The 20,858-nt window shown below is 57.0% G+C and overlaps 1 protein-coding gene across 4 annotated transcripts in view; it reads right to left on the bottom strand.

Moving 5' to 3' along the window:
* CACNA2D2 (calcium voltage-gated channel auxiliary subunit alpha2delta 2) overlaps positions 1 to 20,858 on the bottom strand; it is a 136,991-nt gene that overhangs the window by 100,563 nt on the left and 15,570 nt on the right. For all 4 annotated transcript variants that reach the window (XM_065886053.1, XM_065886055.1, XM_065886057.1 and 1 more), the window contains exon 2: positions 10,789 to 10,870. In XM_065886053.1, the coding sequence (XP_065742125.1) occupies positions 10,789 to 10,870 (82 nt within the window). The remainder of the gene's footprint in view (positions 1 to 10,788; positions 10,871 to 20,858) is intronic.

The raw sequence follows: 20,858 nt of genomic DNA, 5'->3' as shown, positions 1-20,858 counted from the left end.
GCAGGCGCTCCAGCAGGCGGTAGGCTGTAGCCAGGAGGCCAGGGAGCCAGGCTGCAGCTGCCCAGGAGGCGGTCACGTTCAAACACAAAGGCGGCGAGGGAAGGGAGAAAATACATAAAAATTACAGGCACAGTAACTGCTTTTTATATAAATGTTCTTATAAAAAGTTTTCCCCAGTGTGAAAGTCCCTTTTTAAAAAGAATAAATTCACGGCACACCAATTTATTCCATGTCTGTAATGGAGCATAAGGAAGGCTCCTCTGTCAACACCTGATCAGGAGGCAACTGGCCGCTACCTGACCCGGCTTCCAGGTCTCCTGCACGACAAGGCAAACAGCAGTAGGCCCCTGGGGTCTGCGAGGGGCAGCAGGAGCGGGTGGCAGGCCTGCCTGCCAAGAGTCAGCATCAAGTGAGACTCTGGGCCTCAGGGCCAAGCCCGACAAACCCCATCGGTGCCCCAGGAGCTGTGCTCGAATGGAAGATTCAGAAAAGAGGCAGCTACAATCATGCTGATGGGGAGGCACACGGGGCTATGGGAGCTGGGGAGCATGGGGCTCTCCCTTTCTAGGGACAGGAGAGAGAAAGCAGTCAGCAGGCTGTGGGGTGGGAGGGATGAGGCCCCTGTGCCTGCCTGCAAGGCCTGTGGAGGAAGCTGGCTGGTGACAAGGCACCTGGGGGTTGCAGGTAGGAGTGGCCTGTCCTGAGCTGTAGGAAGCTCCCCGTGGACTCTAGCTCAGCTCTAAGCCTACAGGCACCCATACTCTTCCCCCTACCCCGATGAAGGCAGCACTTCAGTGGACCCCAGCCCAGGGCAGAAAGGGCTGCTCCCCCTCACCAGGAGGCCCAGAACCTGGAAATGAGGCTCCTGCCCAGTGCCCCTTACCAGCCACAGCTCTCTCATCTGTGCAACGGGGACAAAGTGTGGGCGGCCTCACCACTGACTGGGGGCACTGAGGACGGACAGCTTGCACAAAGCTGTGCTCTCCACAGGGGTCACTTGGTCCAGCAGCCCAGGGCACGGATACACAGGGGTGTGAGGACACAGATCCACAAGCAACTGGCATCTTGCCCCCCTGCAGGGCTGCTGAGCGCAGTGTCAGGCAAAGCGACTTGGGGGGATGTGCACTGTGCATGGGGACATGGCACGTGCACGCGCGCGCGCGCGCGCATGTGTGTGTGTGTGTGTGTGTGTGTGTGAGCTCCTCACCCACAACTGAGATTTCTCAGCTTCACTAATTAATCGGTTAAGTAGTTCTCGCCTGCTCGGGTGACAGAGCTCGCAGCACCTGCCTCTCTGCAGTCCCACCCTGGCCTGTAAGCGTGCCTGCTCACACCTGCACACAGAGCATGCAGAACTCTGCACTCACCACATACACACGCACGTATATGCTTGCCTGGTCACACATCCCACAAAGCACACATGCATGTGGGATCACACATTCTCACACACACACATAAACATACGTGCCTGGTCATGCCCCTACATGCAGCATTTCGTGCAGGCGCAGCCACTCCCTTCCACAGACACACAAACCTCACCTGCTCACGCTCCCGCTGGCAGCACATGCACACACACGGGTTCACGTGTTCTCGTCTACATGTGCACATACATTCCCACACGCAGCATCACACTTCTCTCGTCTCTCTTCCACACCTGACCAGCCACATCCCACCTCACAAGGCCTCTGCAGGTCAGAGACTGTATCTCCCAGTGAGTCACGGGACCAAGAATCACCAGGGGCTACTTGCCTTCTAGGTCTGACTGCCTGTGTTCAGGTGGACTCCTGTGAGGCCCGGGCATGAGGAGCCTGCCCTTCTGGTCATGGTCTCCCTACCCCATATGATGGGAAGACTGAATTGGGCCCACCAGAGGTCCCTGGCATCTCCTGCCTCCTATGTGTACCTGAAGGATGCAAAAGCAGAAGGGAGGGGAGCATGGGACACCACTGGCCTCAGCCCCTGCACTCTCCATTCCCTCACAAAGAGCAGTCAGGGACCCTCAATGTGGGCCAAGCCTGGCAGACCCTATGCAAGTTTACTTCTCTCAGGGCATCTGGCACTGAAGCTCCACCTTTTTGGTGCACTGGGCCTCAGTTCCCCTAGGTGGTCTGGATGGTTGCCACTGTTCTGTGGGGCGGGTTAGACCCCCAATCCCTCCCTTCTCAGTCCTCAGATGCCTGCCCCTTTGCTAATCCATCCACTGAAGAGTTACTAGCTGAGCACCTACTCCATGCCAAACCTTGTGGACCACATATCACATATATATATGTTTGTACACTGCAGGCATGTATGCATATGTGCACCCTGTGTGTGTGCACAGCCTGTTTCTCCACCCAGACTACACATCCTCTCAGGTGGGGGCCCAGCCCCTGCCTCTGCATCCTGAGGCTAGGGCGAAAAAGTCCTAGGGTCAGTCACTTGGTTCCCTGATTCTTGGGAACCCGAGGATGGATGGGGAGGGGGCCTGATGAGTCTGCCCAGGATCTACCCCCTGTCCTCATCCCCCCTAACCCCCACCTCCAGCCAGCCAGCTTCCAGCACTGAGAGAGAGGTATAGGAAAGATGGGGAGTTTGGGGCTCTGTAACCTTCTCCAAACACCAGATCTGCACTCACAAGGAGAGGGGAGCCATGCTCAGAGAAGGTGGAGGGAGGCCAGGCTGAGCCTCCATGTCCTGCCTGGTCATGGTAAATGCTGCTCATGTTGCCCCTGGGGCCAGCTGTGGTTTGTCAGAACCAATTACTTCTCTGCCTCTGCCAAATGCTTGGGGCCCCACGGATCTCAGGCAAGTGTCCCCGTGGCTGCCACTGATCCAGCCATGGATGGGGGTGGAGGAGGGCGGAGGAATGCAGATGGGGTCAGCCATCCCCGGGGGCCCAGCATGGAAACCCATTTGGTCCTCTACTCCATCCCCCATCTCCCACCCTTGATTATCCAGTTGAGCCTCCGGCTCTGGACATGCAGCTCCATCACTCTCCAGAGGTGGATGCAGAGGCCAGGGGAGAAGGGAGTACACTCTGGCCTCTCCTCAACAATCTGCAAGCACTTGGTCCCCATCAGAGCTGACCCCCAGCTGTTCTGCTGCAAGGTCAGCCTCCCTGGGGACCCCAGAAGAGAGCCAAGGTGTTTATCAGAACCCTTGCCGTGGGAGGTGGGCCTTGCCTTAGGAAAGTTGGACAAACAGCCCAGATTCCCAAGACGGAAGGATTGAGGGGCATCCACTTCATGGGAGGGGCCTGCAGCAAAGCCACCGGTTCTCAACCAAAACTTCCAGAAAGAGCAGCGCTGTCTGCTGGTACGGTTCTGATCATGCCTCTGAGATCGTCTCTTTCTTAAACTGAGGGACCTCAGTCCGAGAGCTGCCACCCTCAAGAACCCAGAGCTTGGTGGCTTCCTACCACCCCTACTCCAAGGCCAGCCCAGCCCGGTGCCCTTCTCTGAGTCCACAGGGCCTGGGAGACAAGCTGCCGACTGGGTGGCTGATTTGAGAAACAGACTCACAGGCCTCTTCTGGGTGCAGATGCCCTTCCCTTCACCCCCACCTGCTTCCTCCCCAGGGGGTGCCTCTGCAGCTGGTTCCCTTCCGTGGCCCATAGGCCCTGTTTCTTCAAGCTCTTGTGGCCTTTGTGTCTCTCCCAGTAAGGTCCCCCGAAGATGTCACGGTCAGAAGGTGCTACAGATTGAATGTTCATGTCTCCCCCCCAAATTCATATGTTGAAACCCAATCCCCATTGTGATAGCATTTAGAGGTGGGCCCCTTGGGAGGTGATTAGGTCATAAGGGTAGAGCCCTTGTAAATGGGATTAGTGCCTTATAAAGGAGACCCAGAGAGATCCTTCACCCCTTCCACCAAGAGTGGACACAGTGAGAAGACAGCTGCCAGGAAGTGGGCTTTCACCAAACACCAAATCTGTTGATGCCTGGATCTTGAACTTCCCAGCCTCTAGAAACATGAGAAATTTCTGTTGTGTGTAAGTCACCCAGTTTATGGTATTCTGTTATAGCAGCCCAAACAGGACTAACAACAGGGCAGGGAAGAGGAAACCAATTTCCAAACTCCTGGGCTTCAGCAAGCAAAGGTGACACTTTGGGCACCTGAACTTTCTAAAACTATAACTAACTCCTGGAAGGGCAGGCAACTGATAGTGGAGGGGGTCACAAAAGCACCCCCACATTTGCAGGGCTCTGTCTGCAGCCCTTCCTTGCCCCTGCTCCCTTGAGGACAGGGGCTCGGATCCCCATGTCACAGATGGGGGAACCAAGGCTCAGAGAGGCAGGACAACATGTGCCAGGTCCCACGGTACGGGGAGGCCCAGCTCTGCCATTGCTCCGCACTTCAGTCTTTCCTCTACCACCCACCATTCAGTGTGGCCCATGGCACAGGCTCCAGGTTCAAATTCTAGTTCTGCCACCTACCAGCTGTAGCAGCTCAGAAGACAGCTCTTCTCTCCTGCCCTGAGCCATTCTCTATCCTCTGGGAGATGACCTCAGATGTGGCCCCACGGTGACCTCTTGGCACAAGATGGAAGCTGCTGGCCCCTCTCCCGTGCCTGTATCACCAGGTGTGGGTCTGCTGATCCCACGCAGAGATGCCTCTCCCATAGACCTGTTCCCTCCGCACCGACAACCTCCACAGGAACCTGGGCAACAGCTCTTTGCTGAGGCTGTCCCAGAACCCTGAAGCCTCCTAGCAGGGCTCCCTGCCCCTGTCTTCCCCTGCAAGACTCCAGGAGCAAGGGGCTCTGAGTTAGCCAGAGATGCGACCACCCAGGCATGCCCCTCTGGGGACCTTCCTGTCACTGTATCCTCCACCTGCTGTGAGGCTGTTCTGACCTAACACCCTCACACTCTGGGGAGGAGGAGGAGAGGCCTTGGGAGGGGCAGGGGCTGAGAAGGGCACAACTGCTGGCTCAGCTTAGCAGCCCCAGAGGAGCCATCAGCTTGGGGGTGGCTCCAGGCAGCTGGTGCCCATGGAAGGCATGGCTAACATGAGCCAGGGCCCCTGGGCCAGGTGTCTTGGGGCAGCCCTCCCCCAACATTGACCTCCCCGTGCCCCCTCTCTGGTGCGGGACGTGTAGAAGAGGTGTAGGAGACCAAAGCCAGTCAGTTGGCCGTCAGGCAGGAGCTCCTGCCACAGATGAACTGGCTTTTGAAAAGCTTCTCAAAAATGGAATTTTCTCCTTCAGGCAACAATGGAGTATGTGCGGGGAGGGGCAAGCAGGAGGGCAACAACCACCCTCCATCTCCCCGCACAGGGCTCGGGAGAGAGCATTCCCAGAACTTACAGTGGGGAGGTGGTGCCAGAAGAGGCCACCCCCAGGGCAGGACATGGGAAGGAAAGAGGTGAGGAGCAGGCTGGGCTAGGGGGACAAAGAGGGGTCCAGGAAGGGCTTCCGCCAGGCTCCAATGGCTCTGCCTCAGTATATCCGATTACGCTCACGTGGCAGCCTCACCACGTTTCAGACGCCCTCCCAGGAGCCCCCCCTCAGTCCCATGCATCCCTGCTGGGTGCTGAGCAAGAGGACCATATGGAAGGAATGATAAGACAATTAACTTTCCATTAAAGAACAATATATGTGGGTTTTTAGAGAGGCGAGCGGCAGCAATCTCTACCCAGCGGCACACTTCACACCCGCGCCCCACCCACCCCCTCCTCACGCACCCCACACCCCAATCATCTACACTAGGAGAGAGCAGGGTGCTGCTGGGCCTCAGCGGGAGGTGGCTGGAGGAGGGGGGTGCTGCACCAGGAGCAGAGCCCCTAGGATGATGGTTTGGAGGTTCCAGTAACCCTGGGGAGGGAGTGTGATGGGCCTGGGTGGGTCTCCCTCACCACCACTCTCCGGACTGAGCACATTAGCTGGGACAACCGTGCATGTCCTGCGTGAGTGCAGGTCCACCTGGCCAAGGTGGACTGACTCTTGGGACACATGTGAACCACAGTGCTTTGATAGAAGGACCAACTATAGGTCTGGGGGTCACAACAACTTGAACTCCCATTCTGGCCCTCTCAGGGCTGCTTCTGTCCCCTGGCACCTTCCCCCACCCCAGCTTCCTTCATCCTCTTCTGCTGCCCCTCTAGCGTTCTGAGCTTCCCTGGCACTCCTGGACATTGCTGATCCCACCTGAGATGCCCAGAGAGGACCCCTTACCCCGAAGGGGGGCCAAACACAGCTCTGGCCAGCACCCCCTGAGCCAGTGTGTGACAGAGCATGTGTTTCAGGAACTGGCGGTACCAGCGGGGTGTGGGAGTGGAGGAACGGGGAGAAGGCTGTTTTTCTTTATTTATGTGGTTGCACCGGGTCTTAGTTATGGAAGGCAAGCTCCTTAGTTGTGGCATGTGAACTCTTAGTTGTGGCATGCATGTGGGATCTAGTTACCTCACCAGGGATTGAACCTGGGCCCCCTGCACGGGGAGCGTGAAGTCTTATCCACTGCACCACCAGGGAAGTCCTGGGAGAAGCCTGTTTCAAGGGTACCTGCGGAGGGCCCTGTTCCTGCCTCCCTGAGCCCCTCAGGAAAGGGGTCCTCAATGTGGCCAGATTTTGGTCCTTGCCTGGAGCCAGCTCCAGATGTGGCACTCTGCAAATATTAATTACACATTCCCAGGGAGCACTGAGCAGACACGGTGTGGGCATGGCCAGGGGCAGACAAGATGGGCTAGGACTATAGTGCCGTCACTGGTTCAAAAATCCCATTTCTGGCTACCCACAGAAGTGGGGACACATGAACAGCATTTGTCTGATTCACCATGACTGTCCAGAGAAGCACAGCCGTGGGCAGGGGAGCCGGAGACTTGGGGTCAGGGATCTCTGAGTCCTGGGGTCTCGCTCTCTGTGGATGCAGCTCAGCAGTCCAGGGCAGGGACCGCCCCAGGCCTGCACCTCTGCCTTGATAGTTCTCACCAACCCCACCACTACCCAGGGCTAGCAAGTCAGGGCTCCAGGATGGGACTGGTGGGTAAAGACAGTCAACCACACCTTGGTTTCCCCACGAGTGACTAGCAGCATACAGCCGGGCTAAGGCCGTCACGGGGGCGGAAGCAGCCAGGGACGTAGGCAGGGCTCTGAGCCACTTCTGCCCTGAGACACGTGTGGGGGTTGATGTGGACTGAGAAATGCTCCCACAGGTCCAGACCTGGATTGAGCTTTCCCAGAGGACGGCCTGTAGTCCACAGACGTGACCATCCCACGTCTCTGCTCCCATACCAGCTCTAGCCAGACAGACTTTCCTCACCCCCGACCCCCACCCCAGACAGAGGATCTTCTCACTTCCTTCTGTAGAGACCCTCCACGGAAGGTGTCTCACCCAAATCAGGAATCCGTCCCAGGGCTGGTGCACCTGATGAGCCACTGGTTCTTCCTCCTGTCTGACTATAATTTGTCCTGCTTTGCTTTCCCACCAGGTCCCCAGAGTTGTTCCCTTTCTACCCTGGACACCCAGTCAGAAGGGAATAGGTCCCTGGCTGTACCCATCAGAGTGACCTGGGCTTCAGAGTGGGGAGACAGGCTGTCTGCACATGGTCCCCCGTGCACCCCCAGGCACCTGATGAATTATTCATCCTGATCAACCTCATTATGTGAATGAGCTCAGAGCCCAAGCATATGCTCTCTGCTGTCCCCCGAAAGGATGACAATATGGTGCTGATGGGCGAGGGTAGGAAAGGGGTTTAGGAGACCTTCTAGGGGCCCTGGAGGGGGCAGACTGCAGTAGAGCCCATACTTCTATGGCCTGTTCACGGCAGGAGTAAGCCAGGGCTGGCAGGGCTGGGTTTACCCGGTGGGGCACGGCTCAGGAGCACCAGGCCATAGTGGGCGCTCCTACTCTGTGCTGGCCCTGGGGTTAGATGAGGAAATGTGACAGGGTCTTTGCAGACAGCCCCCACACTCCACCAAGGTGTGCCATGGTGTCCAGCCTGTAAATGGGCCACAGTCTGCACCCATCCACACCCCCATGGGGTTGTGGTGAGGTCGGGAGGAGGAAAGTGCCAAGACAAGGAAAATGCTCCTAAATGCCACCGTCTGCAGTTTCTGAACTCTTGCAGCTGCCAGCTCTATGGCACCCAGCTTCCGGGGGTCGGGCTGCCTCTAGGACTGGGGCTGGTGGAGAGGGCAGCCATGTTGGGAAAGAAAGCCAAGGATCACCCCAGTGGCAAGGTGTTTGGGGGCCCATCGAGGAAGCATGGAGAGGGCCGGCCCTAATGGGAACTGAGGCCATAAGCTCGGCAGAGGTGGTACCAGGGTCCACGGAGCATCGCATCTGGGTCAGGGCTTTGATGCATGCGTCCTCCTGACTCTCAGAGCCTGGCTCTCAGGGCATGGGCTGGCCACATGGGCCCTCTCATATGCACTTGAAGGAGAGCTCTGGTGGCTTTGTCAGGGGTGCCAGGGGGTGTGGGGAAGAGGGGCCGGTTGGCTCCCTCCTGCTCTCACAGGGTTGCCCTTTTCCTCTAGAACTCTTCACCTGCTCCCCGGCTGCCCACCTCACAGGGGTGTCCTGTGCCAAGAAGCAGCCCCAGAGCTGTCAGTGGGAAACAAGAGGCTAAGGAAGCAGGTGAGAAAAACTGGAGCAGGACAGAGAGCCACTGGAGAGCTGGCAGCCGTCGACAGGCAGAGGGATGCCAGAAGGAGCCCAGAACACCAGGTCAGCACTTCTCTGCCTGGCCATAGCCACACCAAACCTGGCCCAGCTCCCCTCTTTCTCAGGCTCATCCTGCCCACCCCAAGAGGGAAGGCCTAGCGAGAGGAGAAGCAGCGCCCTGGGACAGGAGTCAGGAGCCCTGTGTTCAAGCCCCAGTTCTGCTGTGCCTGGCTGCGTGACTTTGGTAACCACTGGGAAGGTGGGAGTGGGGAAAGATGTGCTCATTGGTGAAAGTGTCTGGAATCACTCAACTCCCATCAGAAAGGAAGGAAGGGAACAACATATCCTGGGAATGAAAATGATCAATGAGGGAAATTCAGATTTGATTTCTAGAAGTGTATCTGTGTCAGCCTGTCCCCTGCCATTCTCACCACCTCATCCTCCAGCCAGACCTCCCAGCCACGCCATGGACCAAGAATGAGGATCAGAGAGGGTCTAGGACTTGCCCAGGAGCACACAGTGGGTATGCTGAGCTGGATTCCATCTCTGGTCCGCACCATCCAGGAAGCTATGGTTCAGACAGACCTGAGTCTCAGGCATGAAATGTGTACGTTATTTTCCCACTGGCAAACTTTTAGGGTCTGAGTGCCCACGACTATAAAATAAGCAGTATCCTTGAGCTGAGGATTGAAAGTACAGAAGATTCTTGACTGGAAGTGCATGGTTAACTCCTTATGTGGGGTGCATCTTATGTCCCAATATGAAGCTTGGAGAGGCACATTACACACATTCCAGGGAACTCTCATTTCTTCATTAACCTACACAGCTGCACTCTTGGCAGTGCCCACTTAGAACCTAGTAAGTGCTGGGTGCTATTCCTGAGCATAAATTGACTTCTGTTCCGGAACAGCTTTTCCTACAGTGCCTTCTCTGGAAAGCTCTGCCGGCCTCCAAGTGTGGCTGAGTCATTGAAAGTTCACAGGAAGAGAGTACAATGGGGGTTACTGCAATTCAAGCCCAGTAACCAGGGAAGGGACATTCAGAGAGGCTGGGCCACTGGGGGTGGGCGGAAGGACCCCCAGCAAGTTGATGGCTCAGACCCCCACCCGGACTCCCCCTCCTAGCTATGTTACCACCACATTAGCCACCCCTGATCAGCCCCATCCTGTGCCAGAGGTCCTACATCCACAGCCAATGTCAACACATTCACTGCCACCCCCATTTCCTGGGTACCTGCTACAAGCTAAGCATGGGGAAAGGCCCGAGGACACCACCTCATAGCAGCTGCCCCACAGATGTACCTCTGCTGACCTGGCCCTGACCAAGAGAGACACAGGAACACAGTGGCATATCTAATCGCCAAGCCGGGGGCCTGGACCCCCAATAATAACTCCACTTACTCTGCTGTGCCCAAGCCCACCATCAGTACGAGATCCCCATTAACCCCCTGTTCAGTTCAGGTTGCACTTTCCGGCCCAAGCCTCCAGTAAGAGCTCCTTAAAGTCCAGCACGTACCTGGGAGCCCCACCCCAAGCACTCCAAGAGCTCAGCTCTCCAAGCCTCTGCGTTTCCACGTAAAGAGCGACAGCTCAGGAGCCTGTGGCCCGACAGCGACACATTTTGCAGCATTCTGGGGGTGACGGATGGCCTGCTCTTCACATCACTATTTCAAATATTAACATAATCTCCCAGGATGAATGTGGTCGCTCGCGCCTAATCAATCACCCCTCCCACCCCCGACACCTCATCTCACCAAGCACTCGCTTGCCACTTGTCTCGTGCTGCAGCTCCTTGAGCAGGCAGCACTGACTGCTCTCCGGGGCTGTTCGGCCTGGCCACCCCACTCATTGCGAGGACAGTCTCTCTGGCTTCCGTGCACAACTACACCCACGGGACCCTCCAGGACCTGGACTCCACTCCGTATACTGCCTCAAAAACAGATCTCACCCTCCTGAAAAGCCCAACACCTACCCATCAGAGCCGACTAAGTACCACTTCAACATTGTGACCTGGGGAAGAGCAGGCCAAGACCCGAAGGAGTCACTGTGTCTCTAGCTGTTTCGCCACCTGCCCCCATGAGTCCACAGTGTCCCATCACGCTGGGTCCTCAACTGCACCAAGCTTTCCTCACTCCTTATTGCTGAAGCCCTTCCCCCACTTCCAGCTGGAACAGGGTCCCTAAAGGGAAAGCCAGTGGCACCAGGCTTACCTCACGGAGCTGCTGCACACCCCCAAAGATCCGCATCACGCCATCGATCTCCTGCTCCAGGCGCCGGGCCCAGTGCTGCATCCTGTGTGCAGAGAGGAGAGGAGTGTCAGGAGGACCCGCCTGGGGCTGGAACAGCCCCGCCCCAGCTACCGAGAGGTGACACGCAGCAGCCGCCCCTTCAGAACCCAATTTTCACTAGAAGAGAAACAGAGGCTGGGAACCAGAGCGTGCCTCTGATTCCCTTTGAAGTCTGGACCCGGTGGCCCAGGCTCTCCTCACGTACTGTCGGACAGCCAGGGAGGGGAGCAGATTATAGTTCAAATGCACTGAGGGAGTCCAGCGTCTCCAAGAAGCCTGCAGGGAGACTATTTTTCACCGTGAAGAGGCAGCCCTTGATGCTGCTGCTCTGAACATGGGGACTCAGGATACCAGGGAGGAGGGGACGGGAGTGAGCCTGGTGTCTGCTGGATCTCTGAGCCTTCTGCCCCAAGGCTGGGTGGCACCTAGGTAAGGCCCCTGCCCCTCTGGGCCTCATTTAAACAGTGGACATGGAGAGCTTCCTGCTCAGACGGCCCTCGCCTTTCCAGTACCCTAGTAAACAGAGGCTCATCACTAGATGCCCCACGTGAACTGTCTACCCACAGGTCCAGTTCAGACTATCCCACACCTTTCTGGGGGCCTGGCAAGCCCCATGAGCCCTTCACCAGAGCCACCAGCCTGAGCAGGTCTCCCTTGCACTGGTGCCACGCTGAGCTCGCTTTAACCTATCTGGGTCTCACTATCCTCCTCCAGGAAGTGGGGATAATTTGGGGCCACCTTGTAGGGTCTGAGAAGAACACATGGGAACTGGAGGGTCAAGGGTGCTGCACAGGGATCTCTGTGAGGGGACAGGATGGACAGGTGGTCACAAGGTCCTGCATTCTCAGCCCACGCTCATGAACAGGGATGGTGTCTGGGGAGAGGGCTGGCTTGGGTTCTAACCTGTGATCCCACTTTAGGCAGTGCCAGATCAGGTGAGCAAGATCACACCAGCGCTTGCCAGGGCCTGCTGGCCAGAGACACTCTCCACACTGCCAAAAGCACTTTCTGCTGTGACCAAAGCCCCTGCCCTAATGCATCTGAAAGGCATCTCAACTTCCTCTTCCCACCAGACACAGAACAAAGCCTTCCCCGGGAGGGCTCATAGTAGAACTACCACACAGACTGAAATATGCTCACAGGTTAATAAGCACATCCCGTGAGGCCAGGTAAGGGTGGGTGAAGCCAGCCCCCAGCTTCTGGAAGGGTACCCCAGGAGCCATGGGATCCGGGAGATTGAGTCTGGCCCCAACTCCTGCTCTGGGCCTGCTACCTTCCCCACCACCCCTACTGCCACTCGGGGCCAGGACTCTTATAGCTCCCTGGGTCAGAAAAGCTAAAGTCTTTACCCCAGCCCCCTGCCCCATATCCTTGTGGCTGGGGGCTGGGCCCTTGCCATTGTGTGTGCCCGCATCGGTTGGCATGGGAACTCAGATCATGAAGCGGGCGGATCACTAATTGCAATTTGCCAAGCTGAATGTCAGGACCGTGATAGAAAAAAAAAGTCAACATCAAAAGAAAGAGGTATTGGGTTTCCCTGGTGGTGCAGTGGTTAAAAACCCGCCTGCCAACGCAGGGGACACTGGTCCAAGCCCTGGTCCGGGAAGATCCCACAGGCCGTGCAGCAACTAAGCCCATGTGCCATAACTACTGAGCCTGAGCTCTAGAGCCAGTGAGCCACAACTACTGAGCCTGCGAGCCACAACTACTGAAGCCCACATGCCTAGAGCCAGTGCTCCGAAACAAGAGAAGCCACCGCAGTGGGAAGCCCGTGCACCACAACGAAGAGCAGCCCCTGCTCGCCGCAACTAGAGAAAGCCCGTGTGCAGCAACGAAGACCCAACGCAGCCAAAAATAAATAAATAAATAAAATCTAGTTTTTTATAAAAGAGAAAGAGGTATCAGCTTCAGCTTGTTGCTGGCTGAGACACAGCCTGATGCCCACCTCTGCTCCCCACTGCAGGGGAAAAGCTAACCCCAAGCCCAGGTGGAGGCCGGGCTGCAGGCCAGGCTATGAAGAGTGATCAGGCCTCAACCACCAGGGGAGGTTTTTTGCTGGGGGAGGGCAAAGCCCAGCAGAGAATGGAGAGCCTGCTTGTCCCCTGGCTCCAGGTCACCAGGAGCTGATGGTTTGGCCCTGGCTGAGCCATAAGCACCTGACAGTGTGTCAGGTGGCTGTTTTATGCTCCTGAGACAGAGCCTGGGACGCTGCTATGGGCCACAGGGACTGGCCTACCCCTGACACATCAGAACAGGCACACCCTCCTGGGGTCTAGAGGTGGCTCTAGCCCTTGGTCTGATGGGTAGACCCCAGGCCCCAGCTGCAATGCCCACCATCACGATGCCAGGGAAAACAAGTTATTCTGATCATTCACCTAAACCAAACCCAACTAGGAAGGCAATATGTGTCCAAGAGTTTAAAAGAACGTGATAGATCATTCATTTCATCATCACAGAGACATGAATTTGTGGGTTCCAGAGTTTGGCTGGTGTCCCAGTGCTGGTTCCAAGGGGTGACACATGGGACCCAGGAGGCCAGGAGTCAACTATGCACCTGCAGTGTTCTTGCCCAGAGGCAGGAGAAACCACCCACCAAGCCCGTACTAACCCTGGCCAGGCACAGTCATACTCACACCAACAGAAGGGCATGGGGGCTTTGAAAGGATGGGGGATGCATCAGGATTCATGGCGCCACTGGGTCAAAGGCAAACTGACCAAATCCTGCCTGGGGTCCCATCAATATGGACCCAGGTGCCTGCATCTCCCATTGCTCCCTGGCCAGACAGTGTGGCCCATAGGTCACCCCCCCAACAGGGTAGATCCCCCTGCTGGCTCCCCACATCCCTGTGATTTTCCATGCGATTCATTGAGATGACACTGCTTATCTCCAAGTGTCTCTAAGTGCCAAATTAGCAAGACAGTGAGGAGAGAGAGTGTCTGGGAGGAGGCACGTGCAGCCGGGGACTGCAGCCCGCATGATGTCTGGTGTGGCCATGACAGCCTCACACCATTATGTCCTCCAATGTGCCCAGACCTAGTGGGGTGCAGGCACTGAGCCCCCATTTCACAAACAAGAAAACTGAGGCCCCTGGCAAGGACAGGTGCGGAGCCATGTTCTACAGAGAGAAGCCAGACCTGTCTTCCTGGCTCCATCAGCTCCATGACCCCACCCTCCTAGGACAATGCAGCCTCTGGGAAGCCTAAGGGAGAGGCTGCCTCTGTCAGCTGTGTGACCTCGGAGAGTTCTTGCCCCTCGGAACCTCAGCTTTCCGGTCTATAAACAGGGAAGATAATGACTGGCTGAATACCTTTCAGGGCCAAATCCACACGGAACCTTGATGGGCAGTATTATTATTGGGCAGTCCCCTGAGGGCTAGAAGCTCATCAAATACAGCCCTTCCTCGCTTCCCAGTGCTCAGAAAATCTTCCCTGAATGCCTGCTGGGGGGAGAGAGCACAGAGGGAGGGAACTGTAGAAAGGGTTTCCCTAATGGCTCCCTGTAACCCCCTGCTCCCCAGGCTGAGAGAGGCCGGGAGCAGGCACAGGGCAAAGATGTGTGTGTCCCAGGGCTAGAGGGTTGAGGGCAGCCCAGCAGGAAGATGACACCAGCTGCTGTGGGACTCCAGGTCTTTTAGTCTCCAGGGCATGTTTCAGAACCAAGAGGAGTATGTGAGGGAAGAGGAGGTGTCATCATTAGGCAAGGGAGCAAAATCATCCATATGTGGGGCGAGGAGCTGGAGCTGAGGACCCCCTTTAGCAGACAGAACTATCAAGACTCCCACTAGAAGGCTGGGGAGGCCCCAGGTCAAGCTACAAGAGCAGTGAAGGCCTCCAGCTCTGAGGCCAGATACACAGCCCCCCCCCCCCCAGACAGGGAGGAAGAGGTAGGGGAGATGGGAGAGGGGAGGAAGGGAGGGGAAGGGAGGGGAGGAGAGGGGAGGGGAGGGGAGGGGAGGGAAGAGAAGAGGGAAAGAGCCTGTATACAGATGCAACAGCATAGTTTAAACTGTTGCCAGTTGTTAATTTTATACGTGAAGTTGTTGATCAGAATGTGATTTAGTTGTACAGTATAATCCAGGCTTTTGGAATAAATTATGCAGAAAACTCATCTATAATTAAATCAAAAAAACAGAGACAGGTGACACTGCACGTTCACCCTCAGAGGGCAAGGGTAGGTGTGGGCGGCTGGACCCTGCAGAGGGACGAGAGGGAAAGGGGAGGGCTTTGTTCAAGAGCAGACAGGGGAAGGCCCAGGAGAGGCTAAGGCCCAGTAGGGGCGAGGATCTCTGGACCCCCACCTACCTCTGCAGGCCTTCTCACCACTCCCAAGGAGGCGTTTTCCTTGCCATCAAAGCCTTGCTACAGACGTCCTCTGCCAGGCAGACTGCCTTGATAAACCCCATTCCACTGGGGGCCTAAGAGCAGTCCGCAGCTCTCCCCTCAGCTCAATCAAGGCAGTCATCGTAGAGGGGGAGATGCCAAGGGTAGAACAACAAGTGAGGTGGGAGGAGTGGAGGGCAGGGCAGGGCTAGGCTAGGGCAGGTGAAGGGTGCAGGGGAGCAGTCACAGGGGAGGCCACTTGCTGCCAAGGGTACTATGAGCCAAACTTGGCAATGGTGGGGGCCCACGGGTCTCCTGCTTCCCTTGTGACGGACTGGCCAATTATTCTTTCAGCTCTGGGGGAGGCAACGATTTAAAATAAAATGCTATTTAATTATTCTGATCATATTTCAGCTGGCCTGCCACCTCCCACGTTGGTGCCTTAGCAGTCTTCTGAAGGGGAAAGAAAGATAGGGCAGGAGGCAGGGGTAAGAGAAAGACGGAGAGACAGGGAGACATAGACATGAAGAGAGCCCAAGAGAGCTGGTCTAGAGGGCCTGGGTGTCAGGTTCACCCCGTCTCAGGGGATTACCGGTGGATGGGCAAGAGGGTCACTCCCCATTCCAGCCTGGAGAGGCCACGCAAAGCTCAGAGAGCAGTCGTGGCCCCTGCTGAAGCGGGGCTTGGGACATGGCCAACCCCTCCCCAGGCCACAGTCCTGCTGCAAACAGCAGGAAGCTCAAGGCTGCACCCCAGGATCGTGGTACCTCCAGAGCCACCTCCCCTGAGGAGTCCTCCCCGACCACTCTGTGGATATCCCTCTCTACCTAGACTGAGTGCCCAAATTCAGCCCTGGCTCCTCCGTGACCTTAGACCAGATGTGCCCTCTTAGGCCTCAGTTTTCCCATCTGGAAAATGGAGATAAAGCTCACCACTTGTCTTACCTCCCAGGACCCCAAACAGAAGCAGGTGGAAACCACTGCCTCATGGAAGGGATGACTGCCCCACACACTCATGCACACACAGACCCATCTGAGCGGCGGGGCCGCTCTCCCCTCAATCCTGTCCCCTTCCTCAGACCTGCAGCTCATTAAGCGTGGGATGGCTGTACCTCCTCCTTGGACTGGGGCCTCTAGGAGGGCTGCAGCACTCCCTACACTACCTAAGAGACCCCGACACAGGGGAGACTCCTTGGGAAAGGTAGGGCCTCCGATGACCAGAGCATCCTTCCTGCTTGTCCGCTCAGGAGAGAAGACTCTTGGCCTCAACATCTTTCAGGACTCAAAGCCCAGGGTAGGGCCCCCAACCTTGATTTGATCACAGCCTCCCAAGAAGAGAGGGCAAGTCTAGCCAAGGTCATTCACTCTGCAGAGGCCAAGTGGGCCAAGCCACTCCCGACCCCTGAGATCAGAGCGCCTAGAGGCACGGAGACCAGTCAGCACTGACCTGGCACTGCACAAACCACAGTGGGGTGGGGGATGCACAGAGGCCTGGGGAGAGGGGAGCATGCTGGCTCAGCCAATTCACGTGGAATAAGGCTCCCCAGTTAGCCATCCACCACTTTACAAGCAGGGAAACTGAGATGCAGGACTCAAAGGGACAGGCTCACCGTCAGTGGATTTGTGATTCTGCTTAAGGGGCTCCTAGTGTAACATGGGGCCCCCAGGAGCATCGTCTCCACCCCACCCCCACCCAACCCATGCACACAAGGACGAAGGTAGCCCACTTATCACAAGGGATCCTCAGAGATCCCCTGGTGCTGGGGAGGGACTGGTGCTGCTGAAGCTCAAATTAGTCCAAATCCATCGGCCTCGACTATGTGTGTCTTGGGACCCTGCCCAAATACTGCTCGTTAATGAGGTTATTAATTATGGGGCTGTCCCTTCCCTTTCTTTGTCGAGGGCGGGGGTGGGGGGAACCCTTCCCTTCCAGTGGGCTCTTGGCTGGGAGGCAGCAAGCCTGTGCCTCCCCGCTTAGACTAACAGTGAACAGTCATCCACTTTAATTAGGGCGCCAGGTCCAGCCCAGTATTTACTCCCAGTAGCCTGATGGGGGGAGGGAACAAGGCCTGGAACAAGGGAGCAGCTCAGGGCTGGGGAGCTGGGCAGTCCATTTGGCCCAGAGAGGGATGGAGAGTGTCCCAGGCTCACACAGCAAAAGGCCACAGCACTCTGCCTCACTCCCCACCATCAGTGCAGGACTGAGGGCCCACAGGGGCACCAGCAGTCAGGGAAGCACACAAGGACTGGGGCAAGCCAGGGACATGCAAGCTGAGAAGGGGAAGGAGGTTTCCCAGGGGAGATGAGGAGGATAGCAAGGACGGCCCACCTGAGCCTGATTTCTGTTTCTGCCATGGTTAGCTGTGTGACCTTGGTAACATCCTTTCCCCTGTTTGGGCCTCAGGTAACTCATCTAGAAAGTGAACTGCAGCAACACAGTACTGTGTCAAGACTGCCACACCCAGAGCCACAAGGTTCCTGAGCAGTCCCTCAGCAGGACCCTCCTCACCAGGCCTGGTCTGGGGTTTCCAGCAGCAGGAGAAGCCCATAAGGGGCACTGCTCCAGCTTCCACGGGAATGAGTTCTGCCCAGCAGTCCCAGGAGAACCAGGAGAGGGGCTAGAGAAGCACCAGGGAGCCGGGGAGACAAAGGAGATGTGCAGCAGGAAGGAAAACACCGTTCTGCAGGAGAGCAGGGGACTGACTGTGGCCCAGATCCAGGCTGGAGGGCTTGGCCAGGGTGGGGATGGGCCCTGGGGCCGAATCTCCTCCAGCCCCTGCCATGTACCAGGTCCTGCTCTGTGGTCCACACCCAGCTCTGTGGTTTGGACTCTCCAGGTCTCAGTTTCCCTCTCTGCTCAAGGAGGGCTGGCCTGGGGCCTCCACAGGCCATGCGGGGATTTGTTTCCCAAGGGGTCTGACTGGGGCCTTCCTGCCTGCCTCACTGGGTCTGCACCAGTGAGGCCAGGGCTCTCAGTGCACTGCCTTAATTATCTTCACAGCAGTCAGATCATCCCCAGTCCTCAGAGGGAAAACTGAGGCACACAGCAATTGAGTGATGTGCCCAAGGTCACACAGCTAATGAACACCAGTCAGGATGATACACACCTCTCTTCAGACAACAGTCTTGAATGCCCAGCTGCGGCATGGCATGTCCACTTGGATGCCTAACGGGTCTCTCAAACTGAATGTGTCCTAAACCCAGACACTGACCTCCCTCTGGATCCCCTCCTCCCTTTTCTCTGCACCCCCTGCCTCCCCTGGCTCAGCTGATGTCAGCTCCTTGGTTCAGGCCCGAAGCCTCAGGGTGACCTGCAACCTGCTTTCTCTCGCACCCACATCCAATCTCTCAGCAAGTCCTGTTGGCTCCACCTTCACAGTCTGCCCACTGCCCTCCACCTCCCTGGCCCCCAGCCTGGCCTGGGCCGCCATCATCTCTCTCCAGGACAAGTGCAGTCACCAGTTCACTGGTCTTCAGCTTCTGTCCTTGCACCCCCTCCCCCGGGCTGTTTACCTCCACACGCAGCCAGAGCCCCCTGTTAGAACAGTGTCCCTCCTCTCTCAACACCAGGCCACAGCTCCATGACACTAGAAGAAAGACAAAGCCCGTCCAGGGGCCATACTCTCAGTGGCCTCCTTGACCTCGCTCCTCAGGCCACACTGGCCTCCTCGTTGTGGCTTGAATACACTCCTGCACTCCCTGCACAGCCTTTGTACATGCTGTTCCCTATGCCTGGATCAGTCTCTCCTCAGAAGTCCTCAGGGCTCCCCTCTCACCTCCTTCAGTGAAGTCCACCTTGCCCCCCATTTTAAGTTGTACCCTCCCAGCAGCAACTGATCTCAGGTGCCCTCCTGGGGTTACCGCCCTCCTGGGCTGTGAGCCCTGAGGGAGGAGGCTCCTGCTCTCCAGCCTGGAGGAACAGGCACTTGGCTGAGCAAGCGCACCTCCCCAGAGGGGCCTGATCTCCCCGCCGTCCTGCCCAGCCTGCATGCTGCCGGCCACAGGAGCAGGCAGGTGGGTGTGCAGTGGCAGCCTGTGGAGGGGCTAGAAGTGCAGTGGCTGCCCCAGGGACAGCCACTTTCCCCGGCTCCTCTCCGTATGAATTATTAAAGCTCATTTATGATGGGCCTGCCCAGGCCTGTGGCTTCCGTGCATAATTCATGGCTCTCCCAGGAGGGCCGGGTGCTGGAGCAGCCACTTCTTCCCGGAAGCAAGGAAAGTGCAGGCACGGAATGGCCCAGACCCAGGCTGTCCTCCCCCCATCCCTTTCACCCTGTCCCGATCTCAGATAGCCCAGTACCTCTACCCACCCTGCCCCATCTGGGATTCTGGACACTGGGATTCTGGTTCAGTGCAGACTCACCCACTCCCCTCTCTGTGCCTCGGTTTTCCATCTGTGGACTGACGGAGTTGGTGGTTTTCAAACTGCAGGGAGAGCAGAATCATCTACCTCCACTCCCCAGGGGGCCGAGGACCATGGGTTCCCAAGGTACCAACACCCAGGTGTCATTGTTTGTGAATTTTCCAGCAATCTAGACCTGGGACTTAGCAATGAGCAAGAGGAGCTCAGGAACTAGTTAAGGCATCCCCAGAGAAAAGCAGAAAGTCCAGGCCAGGGACACAGGGTATGGAACAGTCAGTCACTCTGCCCAGGATCCACCATCTGCTCCCCAGGCATGGAACCACCTGCCTCAGTCACTGACACAGATCATGAACATTTGGGGTCTGCAGAGCCTCCTTCTCTCCCCAGCATGTTCCCCAGGTAGTCAGGTACAATGCAAAAGTAACCCATGCCTAGGCCCATTTAACAAACTTGTAAACTGAGGTTCAGTGAGGCTGGCTCTTGGAGGCAGGGGTAGATATGTTGACACAGCCCCTGTGCCCAGCCAGGTGCTGTGATGGGAGAGCCACACCCAAGCCTGGTCTCAGGAGGTGCACAGCAGGGTTGAGGCACCTGTGGAGGTCACCTGGAGAGTCAAGGAGGAACCCAGGGGTCCCAGCTGCCTGTTCTTGCCCCATGCCAGTAACTGAAACCTGATTGGAGGTGGCAAGATAGGCCCTGTCCATGTGTCACCAACCACTCCAGCCAGATTCTATGATTCACACATCCCCACCTCCCCTCCTGTACATCCTCCCCACTCCCCAGCATGAGTCAAATCCTCTCTGAGCCACAAATAGCCGTCCTCCATGTGCGTCCTCGACATGGCCTCCTGCTGTGAGGAGGACAGAAACCTCTCTAGGGATCCTCTATTTCTCCTCAGGGTAGAGATCCCCCAGGGAAGTTGGCAGTGTCCCAGAGGACACACTGGGTGCAGAGGAGAGGTGAAGCAAAGACCAGAAAAGAACTCAATCCATCAGGGCAAGCTTTGTTCTCTGGCCTTGTCCCCCCCTACCTGGCCAAGTCACCTCTGCCAGAAAGTCTTCCAGGATTTCTCTCCACCCCTTCCCCCAAACCCACAGTCCTTACTCCACTTTACCAACCCTTGCCTTAGGTTGGAGCTGCAGTCCGGTCCCATCATCAAGCTTCCTGCAAAACTTAGCTTGCAGGATGGCAAAGAAGAGTCTTCTGGAAATGCTTGGGGATAGATTTCCCTGAATATCCTCCCATCACCAGACTGGTACCTGCCCCGTCCAACCCCCTCTGCAGTGGGAGAGAGGCTGGAGGGCAGGGCA

This window comes from Phocoena phocoena, chromosome 10 (assembly GCF_963924675.1).
Source record: "Phocoena phocoena chromosome 10, mPhoPho1.1, whole genome shotgun sequence".
Classification (NCBI taxonomy): domain Eukaryota; kingdom Metazoa; phylum Chordata; class Mammalia; order Artiodactyla; family Phocoenidae; genus Phocoena; species Phocoena phocoena.
Note: the sequence above shows the minus strand (reverse complement) of the source record. Positions and strands in the feature narration are given on the sequence as shown.